The sequence below is a fragment of the Pectinophora gossypiella genome, chromosome 5, assembly GCF_024362695.1.
Source record: "Pectinophora gossypiella chromosome 5, ilPecGoss1.1, whole genome shotgun sequence".
Classification (NCBI taxonomy): domain Eukaryota; kingdom Metazoa; phylum Arthropoda; class Insecta; order Lepidoptera; family Gelechiidae; genus Pectinophora; species Pectinophora gossypiella.
Window position 1 is genome coordinate 8845627 of NC_065408.1, and position 24043 is coordinate 8869669.

The window sequence follows — 24043 nt, forward strand, 5'->3', positions numbered from 1 at the left end:
CGACAAATTATATTATGACCTATAACCGAAAAATGCGACAGAATAATGAAACCGTGAACAAAATCTGGCGCTCGGCCGTTTTGTCTCCTTTCCCGGTTCTGTCTCTAGTAATCATTAAAATATTTTTCCCAAACCCAAATACTGACCTGCCATTTTTAGTAACGATCATCTCGTTGGTGAGTGTCTGGAAGCGCACCCACAGCTCGCGATCATCCAGCGCAACAGACACCTCCCGTTCGCGGCCGCCGCGTGCGCCGCCGCCGCCCACCGTCGGCTCTACCGCGCTCAGGATGTGCGAGGCCGCCATGCTGGAAACAAAATAAGCTTTATTATCATCCGTTATTAAGCCATTGATTCCTGCTACTAGCTAGTGGATACAGCAGCATGTCACAGCATAGTCGTATATCATACACCCTCCGGTTGATTGAGAGGGCCAGTACCTACGTCGTATACGTATACAGCCTGTTCTTATGTTTTTTCATCATCACCACGTTCTTGTCAGTGTAGCATAGCACGGTGTAAAGAGGTTTTAATTTATTATATTAAGTATGCTTTACTCACATTACTTACCTTTTTATTCAGAATTCGAGTTAAGTATATTGTATGTAGGATTTGTTCGATTGTTTGCATGAAATCGATCCACTGTGCATAATTCTTGGTTTTTATTGGATTTTAGTGTTTGTATTTTTCTAATAAGAGAGTTGTCATAGGATATCATGATTATAAGCTTCTATATGATAGCACGTCAGACACGTCTACAGTTAGTACTTGAAGGGTAAGTAGGTATATAATTTTATCAAGAAAAACCTATAAACGGCGTTGCTACTTATATGCGCATAAAATCTGAGTTTCAAAACTATCTGAGGGAATCTGTCTTATTATGTGTTATTCATTAATAGAATAAGTACGTATGTACAAAATATACTTTACCTACTTCATCAGCATCATCATCATCAGCCCATTAACGTCCCCACTGCTGGGGCACGGGCCTTCCCTATGGATGGATAGGGAGGTCGGGCCTTAAAACCATCACGCGGGCCCAGTGCGGATTGATGGTTATTAACGACTGCTAATTCAGCCGGGACCAACGGCTTAACGTGCCTTCCTCAGCACGGAGGAGCTCGAGATGAAAACTTTTTTTTTGTGGTCACCCATCCTATGACCGGTCTTTGCGAAAGTTGCTTTACTTCAACAATCGCAGACCGAGCGCGTTAACCGCTGCGCCACCGAGCTCCTCCTCCTCCTTTACCTACTTAATATACTTTTTTAAATTTCAACTTCCTTTAGATCTCTATTGTGCCTTCAAATTACGAAATTTATGCAAGCAAGTCTCGCCAGTATGTACAGCAGTAATGGAACGGGAGGCATCACGAAATCAGATGGCAAATAAGCGGGATATTTTATTGTGAGTTTGGCTCACGATCTCTTCCGTCCGATGTTTATTGTACATATTATCGCGTTGGCCACTCGGTTCAACGTCCCGACATTGGCTTGGACTTCGGATTTACTTGAGTTTTACTCAGATGGACAACTATGTAACCTAGTCGTCGATGCCATATTCACAAATATGTAACTTGGAATTGTGACTGATTTAAACAAACTTTCAATCACCGCGTACAGGGGAGAAACGTTTTTTGACATGACATAAACTCACGACTATATTGGGATAGTCAGAGATACATTCATCGCATGATGAACTGAGCACCCATGTCTTACCGAGCTTTCTGTTAGACCAACGTGATTGGTGGTGATTTTTTACTCATATATTCATTACTAAAGAGTGTTTGGTGAGTGCATACCTAAGCACGCGGGACGTTTTCAGGGATGGATGTGAAAAGCACTTTACATGAGGCAACATGTATAAAATGAGAGTAAGTCGTCAATAATACCACCAGCAACGGAATGTCTCTCGGTGGATTTGCAGTGTTTGCTGAAGTGAGCTGATTACAATCAGCTTTATTGGTATGTTACTGAACAGTCTTTTACAGGCCTACCAGAAAATGACTCATGAATCTCATGATATGACATGGAAGGCAAGGAAACCAACCTATGAAGTCACCTGTAGAATTTCGAGCGAAAGTAAACCTAAGGACAAGTGACACACTGATACTTACATGAAATCATGCTCATAATCGTAAAGGGCGGGAGAGCAACAAACAAGTTACAAACAATTATGTTTTATAGTAGGTACCTATAGATATACATATTCTGCAGTATTACTACTACTTACCTACACGTTGGCACAAAGATAGGGTCCGAGAGTAAAGAAGATAGCTAGCATTTTAACTATTTTGTTATATAGTAGTCGGCTTAATTGACACGAAATGTCCAAAATAGACCTTCAAAATCGAGCACTTAGCCACATGTCAAGGTAGATGCTGATGATGCAGGCTGTTATTGGTCACAGCAACTTCAGACAACGTGCGGGTAATCCTGATAGTTACATACCAAAATTGATATGAGTAAATAAACGCATGGTGACTACCCGTAAACTGATTTCCACTCATAAATAGCAAAGCAAATTTCAAAGAGCTAATTCGAGATGAAATTGAACCCTCCACTACCACAATAAAAGCCAAGAACGATCCGTCAGATCTGCCACCGCTTTATAGCACACAATAAATACTTTATATACTTAGTGAAAAAGTCGTGTCGAAGCTTTAAGTGCGGGTTTTATACAATTAAGATCAGTTTTAACAGTTTTGTGGTAAAGTATTCGAATATTCCTACGTAACCCGTGACAAAATAATACATTGTACATCAAGAGGAGAAAGTGACTGATTACCAACGAGGGTGTAGTTTGAGGCTCGTAACTAGTAACATTATGCTGAACTTGGTTATATCTTTTGACATGTTGTTATAAAATAGCTAAAGCGGTAATAATGGGTTAATGTGAGATTTTCTTAGTTATTATATAGATAAAAAAATAATGCCCGCGCAAACAAATATAAGTCCAAAGGATATGATGATCATTGTAGCATTGTTGATCATCGCCTAAGATATAATACAAATACATAACTATACTCCTTTCATCTTAGGTGTAAGTTTTTGTGTTCTGTATTTGTGGAATGTGGAATAAAGAAGTAAGAAGTTACATGACGTTGGTGTGGCCAATCCTAGTCCAGTCGACTACTGCGACAATTATCATAATTATGAGTATCTAAAGCCATAAATGCATAAATCATGGTGGACTCATCTGTTTCATTCTTCTACCAAACCATTAATGAACATTGCACGGGAAGCTACAAAAGAATTTCCACGTGACACAGTGACAGAAGTCGCAAGTTTATTTCCGTCGTAAACTATAAAAGCTATAGGTGGCATCTTTTACGGCCTTTTATAATTACCTACGCGGCAACTTTAGACCATGTGTCACGATTGAACCTTACCTTTAGCTACGCTACCTTTAGCTAAAAGAAATCAATGAACATAAAGTAGCACAAAATCAGACTGCTAATTCCCGGATAAGTTCATTTTGTTACAGTGCTTCTATTTTCCGAATTTCCGAATACAATCAAATGCTAATTTCCACATGGAAATTGGACATCCATCAATTATTAAATTCATCGTGTAAGTATTTGAATTTGAATTCAGAACTAGACCAGTCCAGGTTAAATCACATACCTCCGAAACAAACTCGGGTAATCATTTAACATCCAAACATGAATTCTAAAACAAGTTTAAAATCATTGGTTTAGTCCCGTACTGGATTTGAACCTGCTATCCCACAATGAGAGATAAGCATTCTTTCATCTAGGCTACTGCGGCTCCGAGCGAAAAGTGTCAAACCATAGTATCTATCTGCTACACCAACTGTTAAAAATCAGTAATATTATGTAAGTAGACCTAAGACTAATCGAAACTCAAACGTTGGGTGCTCTGCTCTTAAATATTTAGAAAGCAGTGAAGATTTTGATATTTTCAATACTTGGTTAAATAAACCCAGAGTAAACATACATTTTCATAGAGCAGTAATATTTACTAGGTTCCATTAGGCTTGAAGCTAATAGCCGGAGTTTAGACAATCCGTCAATAAATTGTTAGTCTTCGGAAACGCACCACAGCGCGGTGCAAGGCTTTATTGAATACTGTTATTTATTTGCTATGGAGCCGGCTATAGCATACTCATAATTTATTTTACGTCCCGTCTAGAGAATGGCTATGAAGGTCCCTATCGTATTCCTACAACATTTAAGTTTCAACAACAAGAAAGCATCCAACAAGTTGTATAGCGCGGTAATTACAGCACTCGTCTGCAGCGTCATTATTCATCGTTTTACGACTCCATGAGGTATAAATATTAAACTTAAGTCGTATAGATGAATTGCGAACATTTTCTTTTTAATGGCGAGGTTAAATATGATGTGTATGATGGCCCTCAGTTTCGGGATCTAACTCTGTATCAAAGGTTCGCTGCAACATTTCCAAAGGGTGCAGACAACATAAAAACTTAACGCTTTTTAATTATATGTAGGTAATAACGTTGTTTATCGATCGTTCGATGATACACGACTCCGAGAGCAAGCTCGGCTTTAAGCTCGAGGAATGTCCGTGGCTCGCTTTGCAGTGCCGGCGTTTTACAGTTCCCTATAAAATATCAAAGATAACAACGGCTGGCTCTGAAGCTGCCTTTAAGGGACTCGTGCGCAGTGATTGGAAGTTTATGGCACTTCGATAAATGTAAGCATTAGGTGTGCGGCTGGAAGTATCGGCCGCAATTGTCCCGCGAGACGCGGGGCAGCGCGGAGTGCGGGCGGGCACGGGGCGAGGCGGCAAGAGGTGCTAATTATCAAATGCAAGACGGACCAAACCGAAATTGAAACCATTGAAACAATATAGCCTGTGTTGACTTTTCCAATTTCAAAGTTTGCAGAATGGCTGCGTAATGAAGGCCGAGGAGGCTATGCAAATGGAATGATGCCGAAAACTCAAGTAAGTATTTTTAATGGTCTTGCGTCATCGCTGTTTCAAACTTGAATTTTCATTATCACTTGGCACATATACAACCACCAGCCTTGATATGTTAGTCAAACAATTGTCTTGAAATCAAATAACCAACACGCATGATCAATGAGGTTCGACTCTACAAATAAAATATTTTTGTTGCAGATGAGATGACACAATCTCAGCTCAGTGTTGAACGTTTGGGATGGAAAATAATGTAGCACCACTACTTAAAAAAACAAAACAATACGACCGAAAGGTATTCTTCATTGCATTCGTAGATGATTCGTTATCGTGCGTTATAAAACTAGGACTCGTCGAATGCTACCGTCAAATCACGGTTGAAGAAATCCTTGGGTGTCGGGACGGTGAAATTTATTTAATGAAATAAAACAGCAGCGTCTTGTCTTGTGTTGTATTGAGAGAAGGGAAGAACGAAAGCTCCGCGAATGAATGTAATTACAAAAGTGTTTCCATATTTAAAATACAAATCTTAAATATATTTATATGTTTTCAACATAACTCCCAACAAGGCAAAAGATAATGCTTCGATAATGGACTGTAAGTATATAATTAATAGGTAACTGATTCAAATGTGTGCGATAACTTTTGCATTTGTCAGTGCTATGAAGAATAGTTTGAACTATCTATTACAATTACACATTCAACTTATTATTTATAATATTATCTATTTATAGTTTTAGTTTAAGTAGGTTAAGTTTAGAAGATAAGTACTTTTAATTTATCTAGCTTAAGTTTGGAAGGTAAGTACAATTATGTAAGTATGGTTTACTAGTATATAAGTTACTGTAATTTTACAATAAACATAACTACAATTATTTTTTGTTTTTCACTTAACCTTTTTAACTTTTATGTTATACAACCACTGAGGTAAGTATTACTGGTAAGTACCTATGTAAGTATCTAGTATTTATTTTTTACATTTATAATTAAGTAAAGTAAATTAAATTTAAAGTTTATGAACTTGTTACATAGGCAGCTAGCAATAGTGAAATCAATTATTTGCTCTTATAGTTATTATTCGATTATTTACTCTTATATATAACTTAGGAATTGTTCCTTTTACAAACGTAAATTGGTAAGTAACCAGTCTTAGTGACATAACTATAATTTAGTTAGGAAAATGAATAGTTTTACAATTCAACTTAATTAAACTTATTAATTAACTTAGCCTAAGTCTCTTGGCATCCTCTCAGGCACAATTAGGTTACCTGAGAAGCATCTAGGCCTACGAGAACTGGACAACCTTATACACAGGTAATAATAATAATAGGTAGTTAGACTGAGCCTGATAACAACTTACTTAAATTGTTAGGTATTTAATTTAAAGGCAATATGCAAACTTTAGTTATAGAAGTTTTGTGATAATTACCATTTGCTTTTTTAACTTCCATGGCTCTTATTTTTCCATCACTACCTGGAAATACCTTTGTGACTCTAGCCATTGGCCACGTCATGGGGGGTGTGTCCAATTCTTTCAGAATGACAAGATCGCCTATCTTTACATTTGGCATGTTATCTTTCCATTTTGGTCTATTCTGTAATACATTTAAATATTGTTTTGACCACTGTCTCCAGAACTGTTGTTTTAGAGCTGTACATTTTTCCCAAAACTTAAAAGTGTTTATATTATTTTGTGAGATATCTTGCTCTGGTAAACAAGTTAAGGGGCTTCCTGTCAAGAAGTGAGCAGGAGTGAGATATGATACATCATCACAGTCTGTAGACATTGGTGTTATAGGTCGAGAATTTAATATGCCTTCTATCTGTACAAGTACAGTGTACAGCTGCTCATAGGTGAGAATGTGACTACCTAATACTCTCTTTAGATGGTATTTAACGCTCTTTACTCCCGCTTCCCATAGTCCACCGAAGACCGGGGAGTAGCTGGGTATAAAATGAAAATTGATTCCCAACTGTGAGGCTGCACTCTGCACCTGTTGCTGATGAGCTACTGAGCTATTAAATTTGTACAATTCTTTTAACTGTGAGTTTGCACATTTGTAAGTACTAGCATTGTCGCAATAGACTTCTGTTGGAACATTCCTTCGTGCTATGAACCTTTTAAAGCTTGCTAAAAATGTGGCGGTAGTAAGATCCGACACTAGTTCTAGGTGTAAGGCTTTTGTTACAAAACACACATAGATAATTATGTAAGCCTTTGTTGTAATGACACTTCGAACACGGGATTGTTTAACAAGAATAGGCCCAGCAAAGTCCATTCCGACCTTTTTAAATGGTCGACTAGTAGTTACCCTGTCCGCAGGGAGTGAACCCATCAGCTGTTTGGCTGTTTCAGCCTTGAAACGAAAGCATGTTGTACATTTATATATTACACTCTTAATTAAGCGTAAAGCATTGACAATCCAATAACGTTGGTTTAAACTAGACAAAATTAATTTTTGACTTGCGTGCAAAAGCTTGTTATGTTCATTTTCAATTATCATACAAGTAATTAGAGATTGCCTAGGTAATATAATTTGATGCATTTGGTTATATGGCAAACCAGAATGTTGCAGTCTACCTCCTACCCGGAGAAGACCGTGAGCATCTATAAACGGGTTAAGCCCTCTTAAAGAAGCTTGTACTTGCATACCGTTTTGCAAAGCATTTAAATCTTTAGAAAAATACTTGAGCTGTTCGTGCTTTATAAGCAGAGAAAATGCATTGTTAGTCTCAGCAAAGGAAACAAAGTTTTCTTTAATTTTGGCCGAGTTAGGTTTAGAATTATTACAAAATCTAATGACATATGCAAGTACACGTTTCATTCTGTTAATATCAGAATATTTGTGAATAAAATTATCAAGGAATGACGACCCATTTGAGCTCAGCGATACCGCCGCACAGACCGCCTCGTTCTGTGAACATTTAATTTCAGGAATGTCCTCGGGTAATTGGTAAGTACAATTTTTAAATTTATAATTACAATCTGACATTTCCTTAGGCCCTGACCACCATAAGTGGTGATTTGGTAAGTCGCAGGGACTTGTTCCTCTGCTCAAGCAATCTGCAGGATTTTTATCTGTCTGTATATAGGACCAATTAAAGTTATTAGTACATTCAGTAATTAATTTTGTTCTATTCGCAATATAAGATTTTAATTTGATTGGATCGGTCTTCAACCACGCCAATACGACTTGTGAATCTGTGTAAAGGTGAACTTCATTTACTATCTGTTTCTGACTAATAGTATTGTATACTTTTGAAGCTAACTTGGCAAGTAAAAGCGCAGCGTTTAATTCTAAACGTGGGATGGTTAACTGTTTAGGTGCAATGGGATTTATGCGTGACTTAGAGCATAATAGTGACATTTGAACTTTACCTTGCATGTCAATAGTTCTCACATAAATTGCACAACCATATGCCACATTGGATGCGTCTGAAAATCCTATTAATTGAAATGTTTGATGTTCACTTTTACACATTGTATTCCTTTCAATATGAATACTTGACATGTTAGTTAAGTCATTATAAAGTGATTGCCATTTATTATTTAATTCTGGCGGAGGAATAGAATCCCAGTCTGTTTTGGACAGCCATAGCTTTTGCATAATATGTTTGGCTTGCACAAAGATTGGTCCAATCAGTCCAAGAGGGTCATAAAATTTACTGATAAAACTTAAGATTTCTCTTTTGGTCTTGACAGATTGCTTAGGCGGGGGGGAAAATTTAAAAGTGTCTGAATTGACGTCAAAATTCAACCCTAACGTTTTAACATCTTTTTGCATGTTAATTTCTCCAGAATACCTCTGTTCCTTCGGAATATCCTGTAAAATACTGGAATCGTTGGCTGACCATTTATGCAAGAAGAAACTACCTTTAGATAACAATTGTGAAAGTTGACTTTTTGTTTCTATTATTACATTTAAATCATTATGAGTATACAATATGTCATCAACATATGTTGCATTTAGAATTACTGGGACAGCCAAAGGATATTCATTTTTAGATCTATAAGCTAACTCATTTAAGCACCTTGTTGCTAAAAAAGATGAGTTTTTTAAGCCATAAGTAATAGTGTTTAATTGTAAACATTTTATGGATTCATGGGGGTCATCTCTCCATAATATATTTTGGAGTGACCTCTGACTTTTTTCTATTAAAACATTTCTAAACATACGCCTAATATCGCAAGCGAAAAAATATTTATTTAGTCTGAACAACAATAGAGTGTCGAATAATTCGTTTTGGACCACAGGGCCATTCAACATAATATCATTCAGAGAAATTTTATTTGTTGTTTTCATAGATTCGTCAAATACTGTACGTAAACGAGTACTAACTGCATTTTCACGTATGACAGGGTGATGTGGCATAAAGTATACCGCATCTTTGTTAAAATCGTAACTAGAAATATCGACATAGCTGGCATGGCCAAGGTCTATGTATTCATGAATAAAACTTTGATATTCTTTGAACAAAGCTTCATCTTTATGGAGCCTTTTCTCTAAATTCAAAAATCTGCGCATAGCGAGAACTAGAGAATTCCCTAAAGTATTGTTTACATCGTAAATTGGAATCTTTAAAGGCATTGAGACTTCAAATTTATTGTCAACAAGTTGAACCGTTTCATTAAAATATTCCTCACAATATTTTTGTTCAGACGTGGGGTGCTCAGGATATATTTCTGGTACAGCCTCAGATTTCCAGAACTGAATAACATTAGAATTTAAGTCTGTTTTACATTCTTGACAAAACAAAGAAACAGGGGTACTCTGAAGTTCATGGGGAGACTGTACGGGGACTTTTCCTGCAACCAAATAACCAAACTGCGTGTGAACGAGTCGGGGTGTCGCGGGATCGCTGAGCTCATTGTGCTGGTCCTCAAGCTGGGGCAGCAACGCCTGAAAAAAGATGTCAGCAGCTAATAAAATGTCTATCTCGCTTGTTTTATTGAATGTGTCATCGGCTAGTAATAAATTTTTTGGAATGTTAATAAGTGACAGGTCAAAACTGTTTTGTGGCAAGTTAGTAGTTATTTTGTCCACCACTAGGCAGTCAGTATTAACTTTATAGGGATAAGCACATGAAAATATGTCCACTTGCAAGGAACTTTGTATTTTCTTTCCAGTTTTAGCAATGCCAGAAACCTCTGTGTTTGTAGCTAGTAGATTTCTCCCAATTAGATTAGCTAATTTAGTTGTAATGAAAGATGACTGACTGCCAGAGTCTAATAAAGCCTTGACTATCAATTCCTGCCCATTTCTAGTTAATATTTTTACTTTGGCAGTAGGTAACAAAACTTGGTTGTTGTCATTTAAGCCTGACAGCAACGTTACCCCACCCTCAGTACTAGATGATGATGTTTCATTTCCATCATGCAAGAGCGTGTTGTGATTTTGCTTGCAGTGAGTGCATTTAAAATGAAAGCGACATTTCCCTGTATGGCTGTTTAAGCAGGTTTTGCATAGCTTTTTAGCTTTTATACATTCAACACGTTCTGCAATCGATGCAAGCAAAAACTTGGGGCATGAAAATATTTTGTGATCTGACTTACCACAGTAATAGCACTTAGCTACATGATTATTTGTTACTGCAGCAGTAGCTTGTACTTTCCTAGCGCCGATGACATCATTGTTGCTCGAGTTTTCGAGAGCTAGGGCTCTTGTTTCAAGATATTTTATGAAATCTGTAAAAGTTGGGGATTGAGATGAGTTCCTATCCAAACAGTAAGCTCTATTAGTGACTGGGTCGAGTTTGCGAGATAGAATGCATACAAGTATGCTGTCCCATTTGTCAACGGGTTCATTTAAATTTTTTAGAGCTGCTACATGCTGTTTTGCAACAGAAATTAAATTACGTAACATGGTTACATTTGGCCTGGGTATCGAGGCAAGATCCAATAACTTGGATATATGTTCAAATACAATTTTGTGACTATTATCATATCGATCACGCAGGATTGTCAATGCTTCACTGTAACTTGAGCCTTGTATTGGTAAATTATTAATAAGATCGAAGGCTTCTCCTTTTAGAAAACCACGTAAATACACAAACTTTTGAATGTCAACAATGTTAGAATCGTTATGTACAAGCGCCGTAAACAATTCGATGAAAGGTTTGTATTCTAGGTACTTGCCGTCGAATGGTGGTATTTGGATATCAGGGAGTTTTAACTTGGACGTGACGTTATTAGAACCGCCACTTGGCTTTGCCGCCGCCGCCGTCGTCCCGAATCTTGACTGCAAAGTAGTGCGCAGTAAGTCCATACACACAAAGTAGGCCTCTTCAACAGGAGTGGGATCATGGTCGTCGTTGACCTGAACAGTCAGGTCTATATACTCCTTGAAGATGGACTGGGCATGTTCTTGCTTCGTGCGTAACATTTGTTCGGATGCGGACGCGAGGAATTCCGACGTTAGCGAGTTGCGTAGGCGCGTCATCGTGCCTTTCACATATTTCCGCCTGTTAAATAGCTCGTTGTCGCTTGCCATATTGCTGACTAATTACGTAAACAAGTACTGAATTGTTTAAATTTACTTTTCCTGAAAAAAATATGGTCGCTCGGTATACGAAAACGTGGTAAAAAAATGATGCAATACAATTCCTGTTAAGATTGGGATCGAGATCGATTGTATTGAACGACAACGTTGATTGCTAAAAATCGCTCACTTCACTCCGAACATCGCGTTTTTTGTAGCAATATTAATGTTCCGTAATATGCTATGAGTGAGTGAGATAGCAATTTTATTTGTATTGCGTTGTCCTTTGTCTTCGGCGAGTTTGACGAAATAAAATCGTTACAAATAAACGAACACTATTGAAGTTCTTCTTTGTAAATTCGGTTACACGCAGATGAAGATTGCTTTCTCCGGTTTTGAACACTTCGACGTCGGTGTGTCCTTCCGCCGCGGCAACGATGATTGAGTGAATGAATGAAGTACAATCTTACCGCGTTGCTCAGGAATAATGGCGACTGGAATGGACTCACAAACTTGCCCGACGTAAACTTCTGACGCAAAAATCGTGCTGATCCGTCGCACCGTTTTGGCCGCAAACACCTGTAGATGAGCTGCACACTATGCTCACGTTGCTCGAAGGACCATGAAGAAATCCTTGGGTGTCGGGACGGTGAAATTTATTTAATGAAATAAAACAGCAGCGTCTTGTCTTGTGTTGTATTGAGAGAAGGGAAGAACGAAAGCTCCGCGAATGAATGTAATTACAAAAGTGTTTCCATATTTAAAATACAAATCTTAAATATATTTATATGTTTTCAACAACGGTACATTTTATTTTCTCGAAATATTCAATGTAAATATTCAAATTCGGAAGCTGATAACCGCAATCAAACCTTTTTTTGGGGCTACATTTCAATTAAATTTTATTCCTCAATTCTGAGGTTGTCATAAAACTTTAAAGTTTGACGAGTAAAACCCATTGAGGAACTCGGAATTGATATTAATTCAAATAACTCGGGTTAAAAAGTCAGGGTTTTATGTGAGCTGTAAAAGTTTATTGTAGGGCTTTGTGGCGAGCCGGACGCGCCGATAGGCCTTCACTGGTGATGACGGAACCTCCGCCGCGCCCGCGCTGCCGACGCCGCTTTGTGTGCGCCTGCGCCACCTGTGCCTGCTTGACGCCTCGCCGCCTCGCTATCGACCAACCTTCACCATCTCTATTGCATAGATTACGCATCTACGATCCAATCGTCCTCATTTTATGGTAAGGTAGACTAGCAAACCTTCAATTTCACAATTTAAAGACGAACTATGTCTCTTGTGAACACAAAAAGTAGTGAAAGGTATAACACAACATACATCTTCCTAGCATTATCCCGTTTTTCACAGGGTTCGCCTACCTAATCTGAAGATTTGACAGGTCCGGTTTTTTACAGAAGCTACTGCCTGTCTGACCTTCCAACCCGCGGAGGGATAACCAGCCCAATTCAGGTCAGGTCACATACCTACCTCCGAAAATGAATTTCTCGGGAATGTGGGTTTCCTCACGATGTTTTCCTTCACCGCTGAGCACGTGATAATCGTTATGATCCAAACATGAATTCGAAAACAAATTCGACAATCATTGGTTTAGGCCTGCACTGGATTCGACGTCAAAGTGAGAAGGCAAGCGTTCTACCTACTGGGCTACCACCACGGCTTCTTCAAAGGTGTAACACAACAATACGTTTTTTTTCTATACATATAATATAACTGAAAATATTTTTTATGTCGGATAATTAAACATACAATTAATAGTAGGTAAGTAATACTTATTCAATAAATGTTATAGGCATCTACTATAGAACCTTCAGTAGATAATTAAATTTAAATTACTGGATTACTTAGTGAATTATTATCAATAAATCCTATTCAATAAGTCATAATTTACATAAACAGCCTATATACGACGTACCACTGGGCACAGGCCGTTCCTCACAATTTGTCACAATTTGTTGAATAAACATTTTCTCTCTCTCTCTCCTCAATCGTTCAGAGGGTAGTCGGTGAGTCTTACTCTACCACCCTGCTCTACTGTAGAAAACACCGCCAGTATGAAATGTTATAAAATAACACATAATGTATCTTTTCTTTTTTTGTTAAGTATTTGTTTATGTTTGGAAAGTACTATAGGGTGCACACGTGTGAAAACTAACAAAATGTTATTCATCCTTATCATCTCATTATTTTTTTTTTTTAAATTATGTTTGTAAGTATATAAACACCCACTGTTTGTCACTTTTGTAGTAATTAATATTCTATAACTGTTTATTTTTAAATTGTGTACTGATAAGTTTTTGTAATTTAGTTTAACAGCTCTAGAAATGTAAAAATATTGCAATCTTTCACTTTTTATAAGTGCGATGCAAAAATAGAGCTAGTTTTATAAGTAGAACTGTCAAATGAAGATAAAATTCAGAATCGGTACAATTGAAATACTAAGTAGGTAGATATGTTTAGTCCACTAACAATAAACCATCATAATACATACAACCTCTTATGTCTATGAATGTAGGTACCCGTCATTTTTATAATTTCAAATAGTTTCATGTTTGACCACAATCTCACGCGATGGTAAAGTGAAGATGCGGCTTATGATGGAACACGCTTAACTAAGAAGTTACCTAGTAAGTATGTAAATATATTATGTTTATTAACGATTCAATTTGAATTTAACTCTAGCTTTGGACTTTCAAAGATTGTAATAATTTAAATTACTTAAATAAGTCGCATAAAGTAAGTCTTTACGTTCTTTAGTTTTAGCTACAAGCTAGAGCTACAGTAAACTCTTCCTCCAGAATTTTGAGGGGATTGTTAGTTATATTACGTAAATACATAATTACATTATGTTTTAAGATACTTAATATGATATGTTTTCTAAGTAATTAAACATAAACTTTGTAAAAAATGGTTATTATAAGGTTGGTGATTATTTACAAGATATGAATGTGTCTGGGAACTGATATTAGGCAGCCAAATCACTAAATTGTATATTTTTTTTTTAAAGGAACGTCTAGGGCCCTGTACCCAGGTTTTTCTAGCAGCTTCTTTTCTCCGGCTGTACTGCAGGCATTTTGTATGCAAACAACGAAGCATTCCTCCTCCACACCAGTACATTCTACTCACACTCAAAAATATTTTTATTAATTGGGTAACAAGTTACATTTTGAATAGCCTACTGACGAATAGGCTAGGTTTTTTACCTTTGATGAAAATGATAATTTATTTGATAACGTTCGTTACAGGTCATATTAGTTCACAACTTATTATAAGTAAGGTACTTAGTATTACAATTATTCTATTACTTATTCCAACGTTGAATTTGGGTCAACTTGGCCCCAGACTTGCCCGAAAGCATTGTCGAGGCCTAAGATGGAGCTCGCCTAGAAGGTACCTGTTCAATATGGCCTTGAAATCATCCGGGTTATATGCATTCCAAAATACAGAAGACAGCAGAGAATTCCACTCCTTCCTAGTTTCTCACTAGTCAAATTAGTTACTTTTTACAAAACGTCAAAACACAAATTTACTATGGAATTTGTATAAAAAGCACACTGTGACGTCATAGAAACACGTGATAAAATGTCGGACTTATTATTACGTTTTTCTTGATAAAAATTCATAAATAGACAAAAGAAAATGTTTTTCGTTAGTTCTAGACCTGTTTTTATTTAGTAATCAGAATTTTATGATTTATCTTGAACCTGTACACGACCCAATTATACATAAATATATTGTATTTTTATATATTGTGTATTAAATTCCTACACCTCTGCCTATCCTTTTGGGGATACACGCATGATTCTACGAGTATGTTATGTCGAAACTGCAAACAAATTCCTGCGGCTGCGAAAAAATCATCATTTCCCTAGCGTTATCTTGTTTTCACTGGGTCCGCTTACCCTAAAGATTTGACAGGACCTTCTAACACATACTTCCGAAACGCATTTCTCGGAAATCTGGGTTTCCTCACGTTGTTTTCCTTCATCGCTAAGCATGTTGTATGATCCAAACATGATACATAAACTGCCTATATACGTCCCACTGCTGGGCACAGGCCTCCCCTCATTCAACCGGAGGGGGTATGGAGTATACTCCACCACGCTGCTCCACTGCGGGCTGCCAAACATGATATCGAAAACAATTTTGAAAATCATTGGTTTAGGCCGGTGGTGAGATTCGAACCTGCGGTCTCACAGTGAGAGTCAAACGTTTTTCCAACTGGGTTACTACGGATACACAAAACTTTGCAGCTCTACATTGCAGCAGAGACAAATCTACACTAAGTCACGTAACAAAAGGACCTCTAGTTTTGTGCCGAACTTCTAGTCACTAAAGTACATTGTACATTAAAGATGTCTTGAATATTTTATGTAAGTACTTATTACTTTCTTTAAGCTTTCCCGCCCTCCAATGAGGGACTTTCCAGACTGCGTTTACCAAAAATAATATAGATGACACTGTCGAGATTTAACGTGATAATTACCTATTTTCTCATTACTCAGGTAGTTATATAATTATTCAAAAATATAATGTAATTTCAGAAACATATATAAAAATAATTGTTGCTTCATATTTGGATCAGATTATGTATAATTATGTTGCTACCTATATTGTTTCTCTTTATTGATTAGAATAATTATGGAATGAAGATGTAATTGTGCCTGCATGGGAGTAATAAAATGGGTCATACTTTGTACCTAAAAACCAAGATGTATGTGTGTTTTATTTATGAAATTAAATCAAATCAAATCAAATATACTTTATTGCACAGAACTAAAATTTCAACAATCAGACATAACACATGAATACAGTACAATTTGGGCGGCCTTATTGCTCTAGAGCAATTTCTTCCAGGCAACCAACAAAAGGAGACAAACATTTACAACTTGGATGCGGGATGGTGCAACAAAAAAATAAATAAATAAATACCTAAAAGTAAAACTAAAGTTAATATAATAAATATTTTATACTATACGTACATATATTAATAAATACTCAATTTAATATAATCCATATATACTAAAATTAGAAGGTTAAATGAAGGAAAATCTTTACAGCGCCATCTACATTGTATTTGAGGAACGTAGTCTGGAAAGTCCCTCATTGCTCGCCAATCTGTCCGCATGTACTTCGGATAAAGCGCTTTTTCTTTTTAATCCCTTTTTCATCCCCAGGCATACCTTCTAAATCATAATTTCGGAAATGAAAAGTATCTTATTCTTTTCTAGATCCCTAACTATCGCCATACCAAACTTCATTAAATCTTCGCTCTAAGTGTGAAAAAATTAACAGACAGAGAGTTACTTTCGAATTCATAATATAAAAGTAAGTATGGATTATTCTCAGATTTGATACATTAAGAAACAGTTATTTACAAACAACCTGTAGGTGTAGGTTGTGAGGAGCTGCAGTAGTTTGTTTGCAGTAGTTTGACTAGTGGGAAACTAGGAAGCTAGGAAGGAGTGGAATTCTCTGCTGTCTTCTGTATTTCCGAATGCATATAATCTGGGTGATTTCAAGGCCAGACTGAACAGGCTCCATCTTAGGCCTCGTCTTAGCCTTCGGGCAAATCTGGGGCCAAGAGCAGACCCATCAACGTGGACGTTGGAATTGATAACAGAATAATTGTAATAAGCACCTTACTTATAATAAGTTGTGAACTAATATGACCTGTAACGAACGTTATCAAATAAATTATCATTTTCATCAAAGGTAAAAAAAACCTAGCCTATTCGTCAATAGGCTATTCAAAATGTAACTTATTACCTAATTAATAGAAATATTTTTGAGTGTGAGTAGATATGTACTGGTGTGGAGGAGGAATGCTTCGTTGTTTGCATACAAAATGCCTGAACCCGGCTCGCTTTTCTCGATTTACCGGCTTTGTGTGCATCAAGCATTAGAATTAGGGTTTGCTCCCGGGAATTCTCGGTACTGAAAATACCGAGAATTCCCGGGAAATGCAAAAATCTTTAGTACCGGGAAATCTAAACTATGTCCCGGTAATTCCCGGTACTGTACAAACACTTATACTGTCACGAAATTTTAATTTTTAAAACCGCGCGTGAGGCGCGCTAACGCACGCAACCAAGATAGAAGTACGTGCACGAGTCGTACGTACTCTAGAGTAATCGGTAATATTCGGCAGTTTTCGGTTAGCTCGCTGGCATCTTCTGGCCGCTCGGCCCGTTCCGCCATGCCAGTGCCGCCCCAATCTTGCTACAGCAACGATGTAGTGAGTGGTTTGTTTAAAAGTAATAGACTGGTGAGTACTTTAATATACCCTTGTTTATTTATCGTGAACTAGGTACAGTGGCGGATTTACAAATTTGCCGCCAGTAGGCTATTCAAATTTTGCCGCTCCTACTGACCTCTAAAATTCAATACGCTAGTTCACAATCAAATTACTTAATTAGTACTTTTATTCTGTTAATAAAATTGCAACTTTCGGATTTGTATTCTATCGTCCTCATTACATCGGCTTTTTCCCGTTATTAATGTGATTGTGAAGTAAGTTGTGTCAGTTTCTAGATTTTTTTACAGCAGTCAATTTAGTGAAGTGTATACTGTTGAGCTAAAACAGCAGCATGTAAGTACTAATTATCATAATTCATGTCGTCCAAACCGTATCCGGCGACGGTGACTCCTGAATATCTATCCTGGATCGATGTTGTGGTGGGCTCTGATGTGGCTGGCGAAACCGAACTTCGACTTGAAGATCCGGTCATACGGCACACAATAAAGCTGGCCTGACGAATTGAGTGTGTGGGTTTTGATCGAGTCTTCCACATTTGGCGCTTTGCGTCGAGATCTTGTAAACGCTTCTTTTCAAATAAATTGACGCTCTTGTGAACGGCGCGGCGTCATTCCGGTCTAAGACAAACACAATCCACCCAACTAACTGTTGGTATCTCACATGCCACGAGATTGCGCTTAAGCACGTCTTTGTAACGCAGATATTGCCCACCATGTTTTCGCTTTCCGCTAGAGAGCTCGGAATAGAAAACTGCTTTCGGTAGTCTGCTGTCATCCATTCGCAAGACGTAACCGCACCATCTCAGTCGATGCTTTATGATGAGCGCTTCTATCCCGGATAGACCAGCACGACGCAAAACTTCTGTGTTAAGGCCGTTTATACACTCGTTCACAGTGTCCTGCATAAGTTGATTGCCGATGCAGCTTGGATCTCAGGTAAACTGAGAACCGTGTTTATGTATGATGACCATAAGAGTCGTCCATTGTCATACCGGTTACGAAAGATGTCCCAGCACGAGTCGTAATTGTCGGCGCTGATATTCAAATGCTGTACGAGCTTTTCTGGTTCACCTCTCAGTTTAGATTTCAGTAGCTGCACTTTTTACGACTTCGTTAGCATATAAAAATCGCAAAAAGACACCCACTTGTTATAGTTTCCGTTAAACTCGGGTATATCAATTTTAGGCGTTGTTTTCTGGCGATTAGTGTCTCGACGTTAATTTTAGAAGCCGATTTTTCAAAAGCACTTAAGTTTATTCTTGTCTTTAGATGAACTTGCCGTTTAGTTATCTTTCATTTGGACATCAGTTGTAGGGCGTGGTGACATGAGAGATATAGATAGTTTTTCCTTGAACATCTTCTGTCGTGTTTTGTCGTATAAAGCTACCGTTTACTTGAATGACGTAGTCCATGTCAGGCGTCACGAGTGGTGCAAGTTTCCCGTGATTCATGCTAAACTCAGCCCAGTGAGCCTCCAAAGCCTCTAGACGTTTTTCTAGATAACTGAAAATCTTCCGTTGAACAGTATCCTTGGCGTAGTTGGAGGTGATTTGCTTGATGTTATCGTAGTTCACATTCTGTTTCTCGAGGAGTTGATCTATGTCAGTTGCCATCGTGGCGTCAATTGTTAAAGCTTCGCTGGAAGAAGAACGTGCTAGTTACACAGTGATATGTGCGCTTTCTCAATGCAGTTGGTGAGACCCGCTTGTGGCAGGCCAAAAGCACCGATTCGCTATCACAGTCATTAACACAACATTCCACTATAGTAGCTCGAAGGACCAAACGTTATAAGGACCAATGCTGGGTTTCGGCTTCAGCGCTCCACCTTCAGTTGTAGTTGTAGGATTTGATCGTTAACTCAATGATTCGTTTAAGTAGGTTTATTTCTTTATTTGCGCTCGTGGCTAGTACGTATCGTTTACGTTGAGTGACCGTTTCACCAGCGGCGTAGCGTGGGTGTCGGCCGTCCGGGGCGGAAGACAATTTTGCCGCCCTTTTATTTAGATATTTCAATTTACAAATGACCACAGATTTTTTGTTTTAAATTTAATGATGTCTATATTCGTTACGCGCGTTTTTTTAAAATATGAAAAATTAAATGTATATTTTTCAATCCTTCTGAGATTTTTTCTTAATATTTTTTCCGTAAGAACCTTGTACAGATTATTAGAAAACTACAAAAAAAAATTGCCAAATCGGTCAAGCCGTTTCTATGTTATGTCGTGACAACGGAAAACGGGTTTCATTTTTATATACGGGTTTTTTTTTTGGGTTGATGAGGTTGGTAATCCACCTCACAACCCACACGATAGAAGAAGAATTTTATATAGATTATAAATTGTGAAATTTTGCCGCCCCCCTAAAAACCCGCCCGGGGCGGGCCGCCCCCCTGCCGCCTCCACTACGCTACGCCGCCGCTGCGTTTCACACTAATAATAATCGAGTGCACAGCGCTACCAAAAGCAGGGCGTAATGTTAGCAAAATATGTTCGGTTGAAGCCCGTACAGACGTAAGAATGTTCAGTACACTGTCCATTATACTAAAATATTAAAATTCTTGTCACTTGTTTCTTTATGTACTTACTTATATAATAATGTCTTTTTTATTTCTGTAAGACAAAAAAAAATTTAGGCCAAATTTGCCGCCCCCTAAAATCTGCCGCCCTAGGCTTCAGCCTACTCAGCCTACTGGTAAATCCGCCACTGACTAGGTAGTTTGTTTATATTGTAGGTTATATTTTGTGCATAATAAATAACCTTATGCTTTGAATCATTCAATAAAATAAACACAGTGTTTTCACGGCTAGTTTCCTTTGGCTTTTGCATTGTTTCTTGTTATTTTTTCATAAAATGTTTAGAAACTTAACTTAGACAGTTATTGCCACAAACTAGCTCGAAAAGCAGTTTGTTTTGTATTAATAATTTTACTGAAATTACTGTACTGATTGTAAATTTAAAGACTGATTGTGAAGTAATGTGTGCGTGATCTCAATTACCAAATTTAAAGCTAAGTATATTTTTGTATTTACTAGTAAGTAGGTATATTTAGTAGTAAGTTGATTAAATATTTTAAAAAGCGTTTTGGTGTTTAATTTCGTCATACTTATAAAATAATTACGAATTTAATTTTTTTTTCAGTAGGTACCGAAGTTTCGAAACTTCCCGGTAATTCCCGGTACTGGATAGGCTCCAGTACCGGGAATTCGTAAATCCAGTTCAGTTCCGGTACTGCAAACCCTAATTAGAATACAACTTTTTCTGACTTAGTTCAGGAGGGTTAAAATGGCCACATCAAAGCAATTTATCTAAAAAAGCAATAGGTATTGCAATTTGACACTCAGTCAACGCTTATCGCTATCGACCCACTAGGGTCGATTAATTCTTTCAAATATTTTTTCTCTCAGACTACGCCTAGAGCCGAGGTTCGCGCCCAAATGGGCACCCTCAGGCCTGTTGTCTTAAAAGTTGTACCGGGTGAGAGCCTTCAGCGCTCCCCATTTGTCCAGCCAAGTAGGTAGTTAATGCCATCTGCGGCAAATCTACAATAAGTCACGGCAAGAAAAATGCAAACAAATGACAAATAGCAATATTGCTTTTTTAGATGAATTGCTTCGATTTGGCCTTTATAACTCCTCAGGTCCGGGTGTTTCTGTAGATAAGTGCCTACCAACTAGCTGTGTGTATCGGTGATGGAATATGCTACGTACCTACCTACTCTTCTTTACCCGTGTGGAGGAGACGCCGTTGCGCGATAGGTAACTAAGGCTGTTTACCTAACTTTTAAATAGATAGTAAGTAGGTATATGAATACAATTTTACAAAGTTTCTTCAAAAGTTCTTTAGCATTATAAATGCATAATAATAATATACATAAATAGCCTATTTATTTCCCACTGTTGGACAAGGCCTCCCCTAAATCAACCGGATGATAGGCTATGAAGCATACTCTACCACGCTGTTCTCGTGCAGGTTGGTGGAAGTGTTTTACGGCTAGTAGCGTAAAATATTATGTACCTATATATATTACAGGCTAAATAAGATAAGATAAGATATATATTACTAATATTTGGTAGTAAGGACAAGGACACTGGCTGCTTTTCTTTTTCAAATTGTTTTTCATGTACTCTGGTCTTATCTGCCCAAAGGTTAAGTAATAAAGCTGTTTTTATATTCGCCTTTTTACTGCCGGAAACGTTCCCATTGTGGGAACATTCCCGGGAACAGCTCGTTACTGAATCTGATGCGCAGGAGCAAATGAAAAGGTAACATGAGCGCTCTATATTTTAAGTTAATAAACGGTAAGTTAATAACCTAATCATCAATACCTACTTACTAATCTGTATGTAGGTACTTACATAGTACCTTATTAAAGTCAATCATTTAAGAATTTATATCATGCAACTTCAATAGATAGCTTCACATAAACGGCCTATATACGTCCCACTGCTGGGCACAGGCCTCCCCTCAATCAACCGGAGGGGGTATGGAGCATACTCCACCACGCTGCTCCAATGCGGGTTGGTGGATACAATAGATAGCTTTTTACAAGTTAACTATTGCGAGCACACGAACATCGCAGTTGAAGCAGTCGCCGTAGGTAGCCGGAATCGGCAGGATCACTATCATCATCATCATATTTTATAACTACTTATTGAAAGGAATAAAATTTTATACAGACCTACTTATGCATTAAGTTTTTTTAAACGTGCTAATATGACTACGAAGGTAGGTACGGTCACGAGTACTAATATGTACCTATACACTTTGAAACCATGTCACATTAACTTTATTGACAAATTAAACCTTAAGTCTTATTAAATGTGAAATATGATAGTGCGACAGCACGGTAATACTATCATACAGTATTCCAACTCCATACAAACGGGCGAAACGCGAGTTATACCTACGTGCTCGGATCTCAGCATGCGCTCGGCATGCAACCAGTCGCGAATGTCGCACAGTGACGAACGGACGGTGTGTTGTATTTTAAAAGATAACCGCGCGATTTTTCATTAAACTTAAAGTTAAAATAAGTACAAGTGCATATTTAATATGACGAGTAGGACATATTGTGCTGTATTTGGTTGCATGAACTCATTTCAGGCGCAAATATTTTTCGGTCGCAAATTTATAAGACAAACATATATTTTTTAAAGTAAAACTAAGAATAAAAAAAACATGCATTTTTATTAAACACTTCCTATTCCAATTACAAAGTATTTTATTTGTTTAAATAAAAAATCATAATTTACAATCACAAAACTAGATAGAAACTCAAAGTAGGCAGATGTAATTAAAATTCTGTAGGTGGGCAGCCCTATCGCATGTTTACGTACCGCGCGGGTGTAGGCATTTATTTCAAGGACACGGCCGAGTTACAATACTGTATGATAGTATTACCGTGGCGACAGGGTTCTAAAGTGGGTACATGATATTGCTCATGACTGTACGTATAGTAATGTAAGTACGTATATCTTACCTGTCCTTGCTAGCTATTTTGGCGTTATATCCGTTCACTCATTTACCTAAAACTACATACAAAGAGCTTATATTACTAAAATCACAGCACACAGGTGTAACACATTATAAGTCCAGAGTTTTGTTGAGAAAAAACTTGTTTGTATTTAAGTAGAAGTTGTAAGTTTTGCGTTTAAATTACGAAAAACAATGTCCGAACTTTCGTCACATATCACAAATCAGTGGAGCGTGCCAACTGTATGAGCAACTACCGCGAACTCAACCGTACTACACGTCATTAGCATACATACAAAATAACATCCCAAGAAATCCTCTTCAGAAACCTCGAGATACACTCTTATTGTCATATTGAAACAACTTATTTTCCCATGACAGTACGAAAGTTAAAAGTTCCTCTTTCTAAACGGTTTTTAACTTTACTACTTTAAGTATTAGGTACATTTCAGTTTGAAGACTAATGTATCAGGTAGTGGATCGAGGCCCCGCCCCTCCGTATTGACAAACAAACCGATTGGCGGCGCGCGCGCACTCCGCGAGACAATCCTGCGCGCCTCGCCGGCCACTCCAACAAACGCATTCATTGTATCTATCTTCCATCGATTCCTAGTCCTACTTATTTCAAATTGGTACTTCCTCACCGTGATCCTCATTGGAGCAACACAGTTCTATACGAATATGAGCCAAATATCAAGCAAAAATATTTTTTTAGGTATACATAAGTGCCTACATGCCTCAGCCATTAGGTACTTTATATTTTTGAGCTCGGTGGCGCAGCGGCAAACGCGCTCGGTCTGCGTTTGTTGAAGTTAAGCAACTTTCGCAAAGGCCGGTCATAGGATGGGTGACCACAAAATAAAAAAGTTTTCATCTCTAGCTCCTCGGTACTTCGGAAGGCACGTTAA

At 37.7% G+C, this 24043-nt stretch overlaps 2 protein-coding genes across 2 annotated transcripts in view; both read right to left on the reverse strand.

Moving 5' to 3' along the window:
• LOC126366739 (T-related protein) overlaps positions 1 to 23393 on the reverse strand; it is a 30762-nt gene extending 7369 nt beyond the window's left edge. Inside the window, exons 1-2 of the mRNA XM_050009973.1 lie at positions 23143 to 23393; positions 147 to 308 (exon numbers count right to left, since the gene is read on the reverse strand). Coding sequence (XP_049865930.1) covers positions 147 to 307 — 161 coding nt within the window. The 5' untranslated portion in view covers position 308; positions 23143 to 23393. The remainder of the gene's footprint in view (positions 1 to 146; positions 309 to 23142) is intronic.
• On the reverse strand, positions 5346 to 10565 carry LOC126366725 (uncharacterized). Its single transcript, XM_050009944.1, has 2 exons — positions 10463 to 10565; positions 5346 to 9809 (listed from the first exon to the last, which is right to left on the reverse strand). The coding sequence occupies exon 2, from the start codon at positions 9495 to 9497 to the stop codon at positions 6285 to 6287; it is 3213 nt and encodes a 1070-aa protein (XP_049865901.1). The 5' UTR covers positions 9498 to 9809; positions 10463 to 10565; the 3' UTR covers positions 5346 to 6284.
• Positions 23394 to 24043: the final 650 nt, after the last annotated feature.

Excerpts from the sequence above, each read along its gene's own strand:
- LOC126366725 (XM_050009944.1), bottom strand. The coding sequence starts at position 9,497 with ATGCCTTTAAAGATTCCAATTTACGATGTAAACAATACTTTAGGGAAT.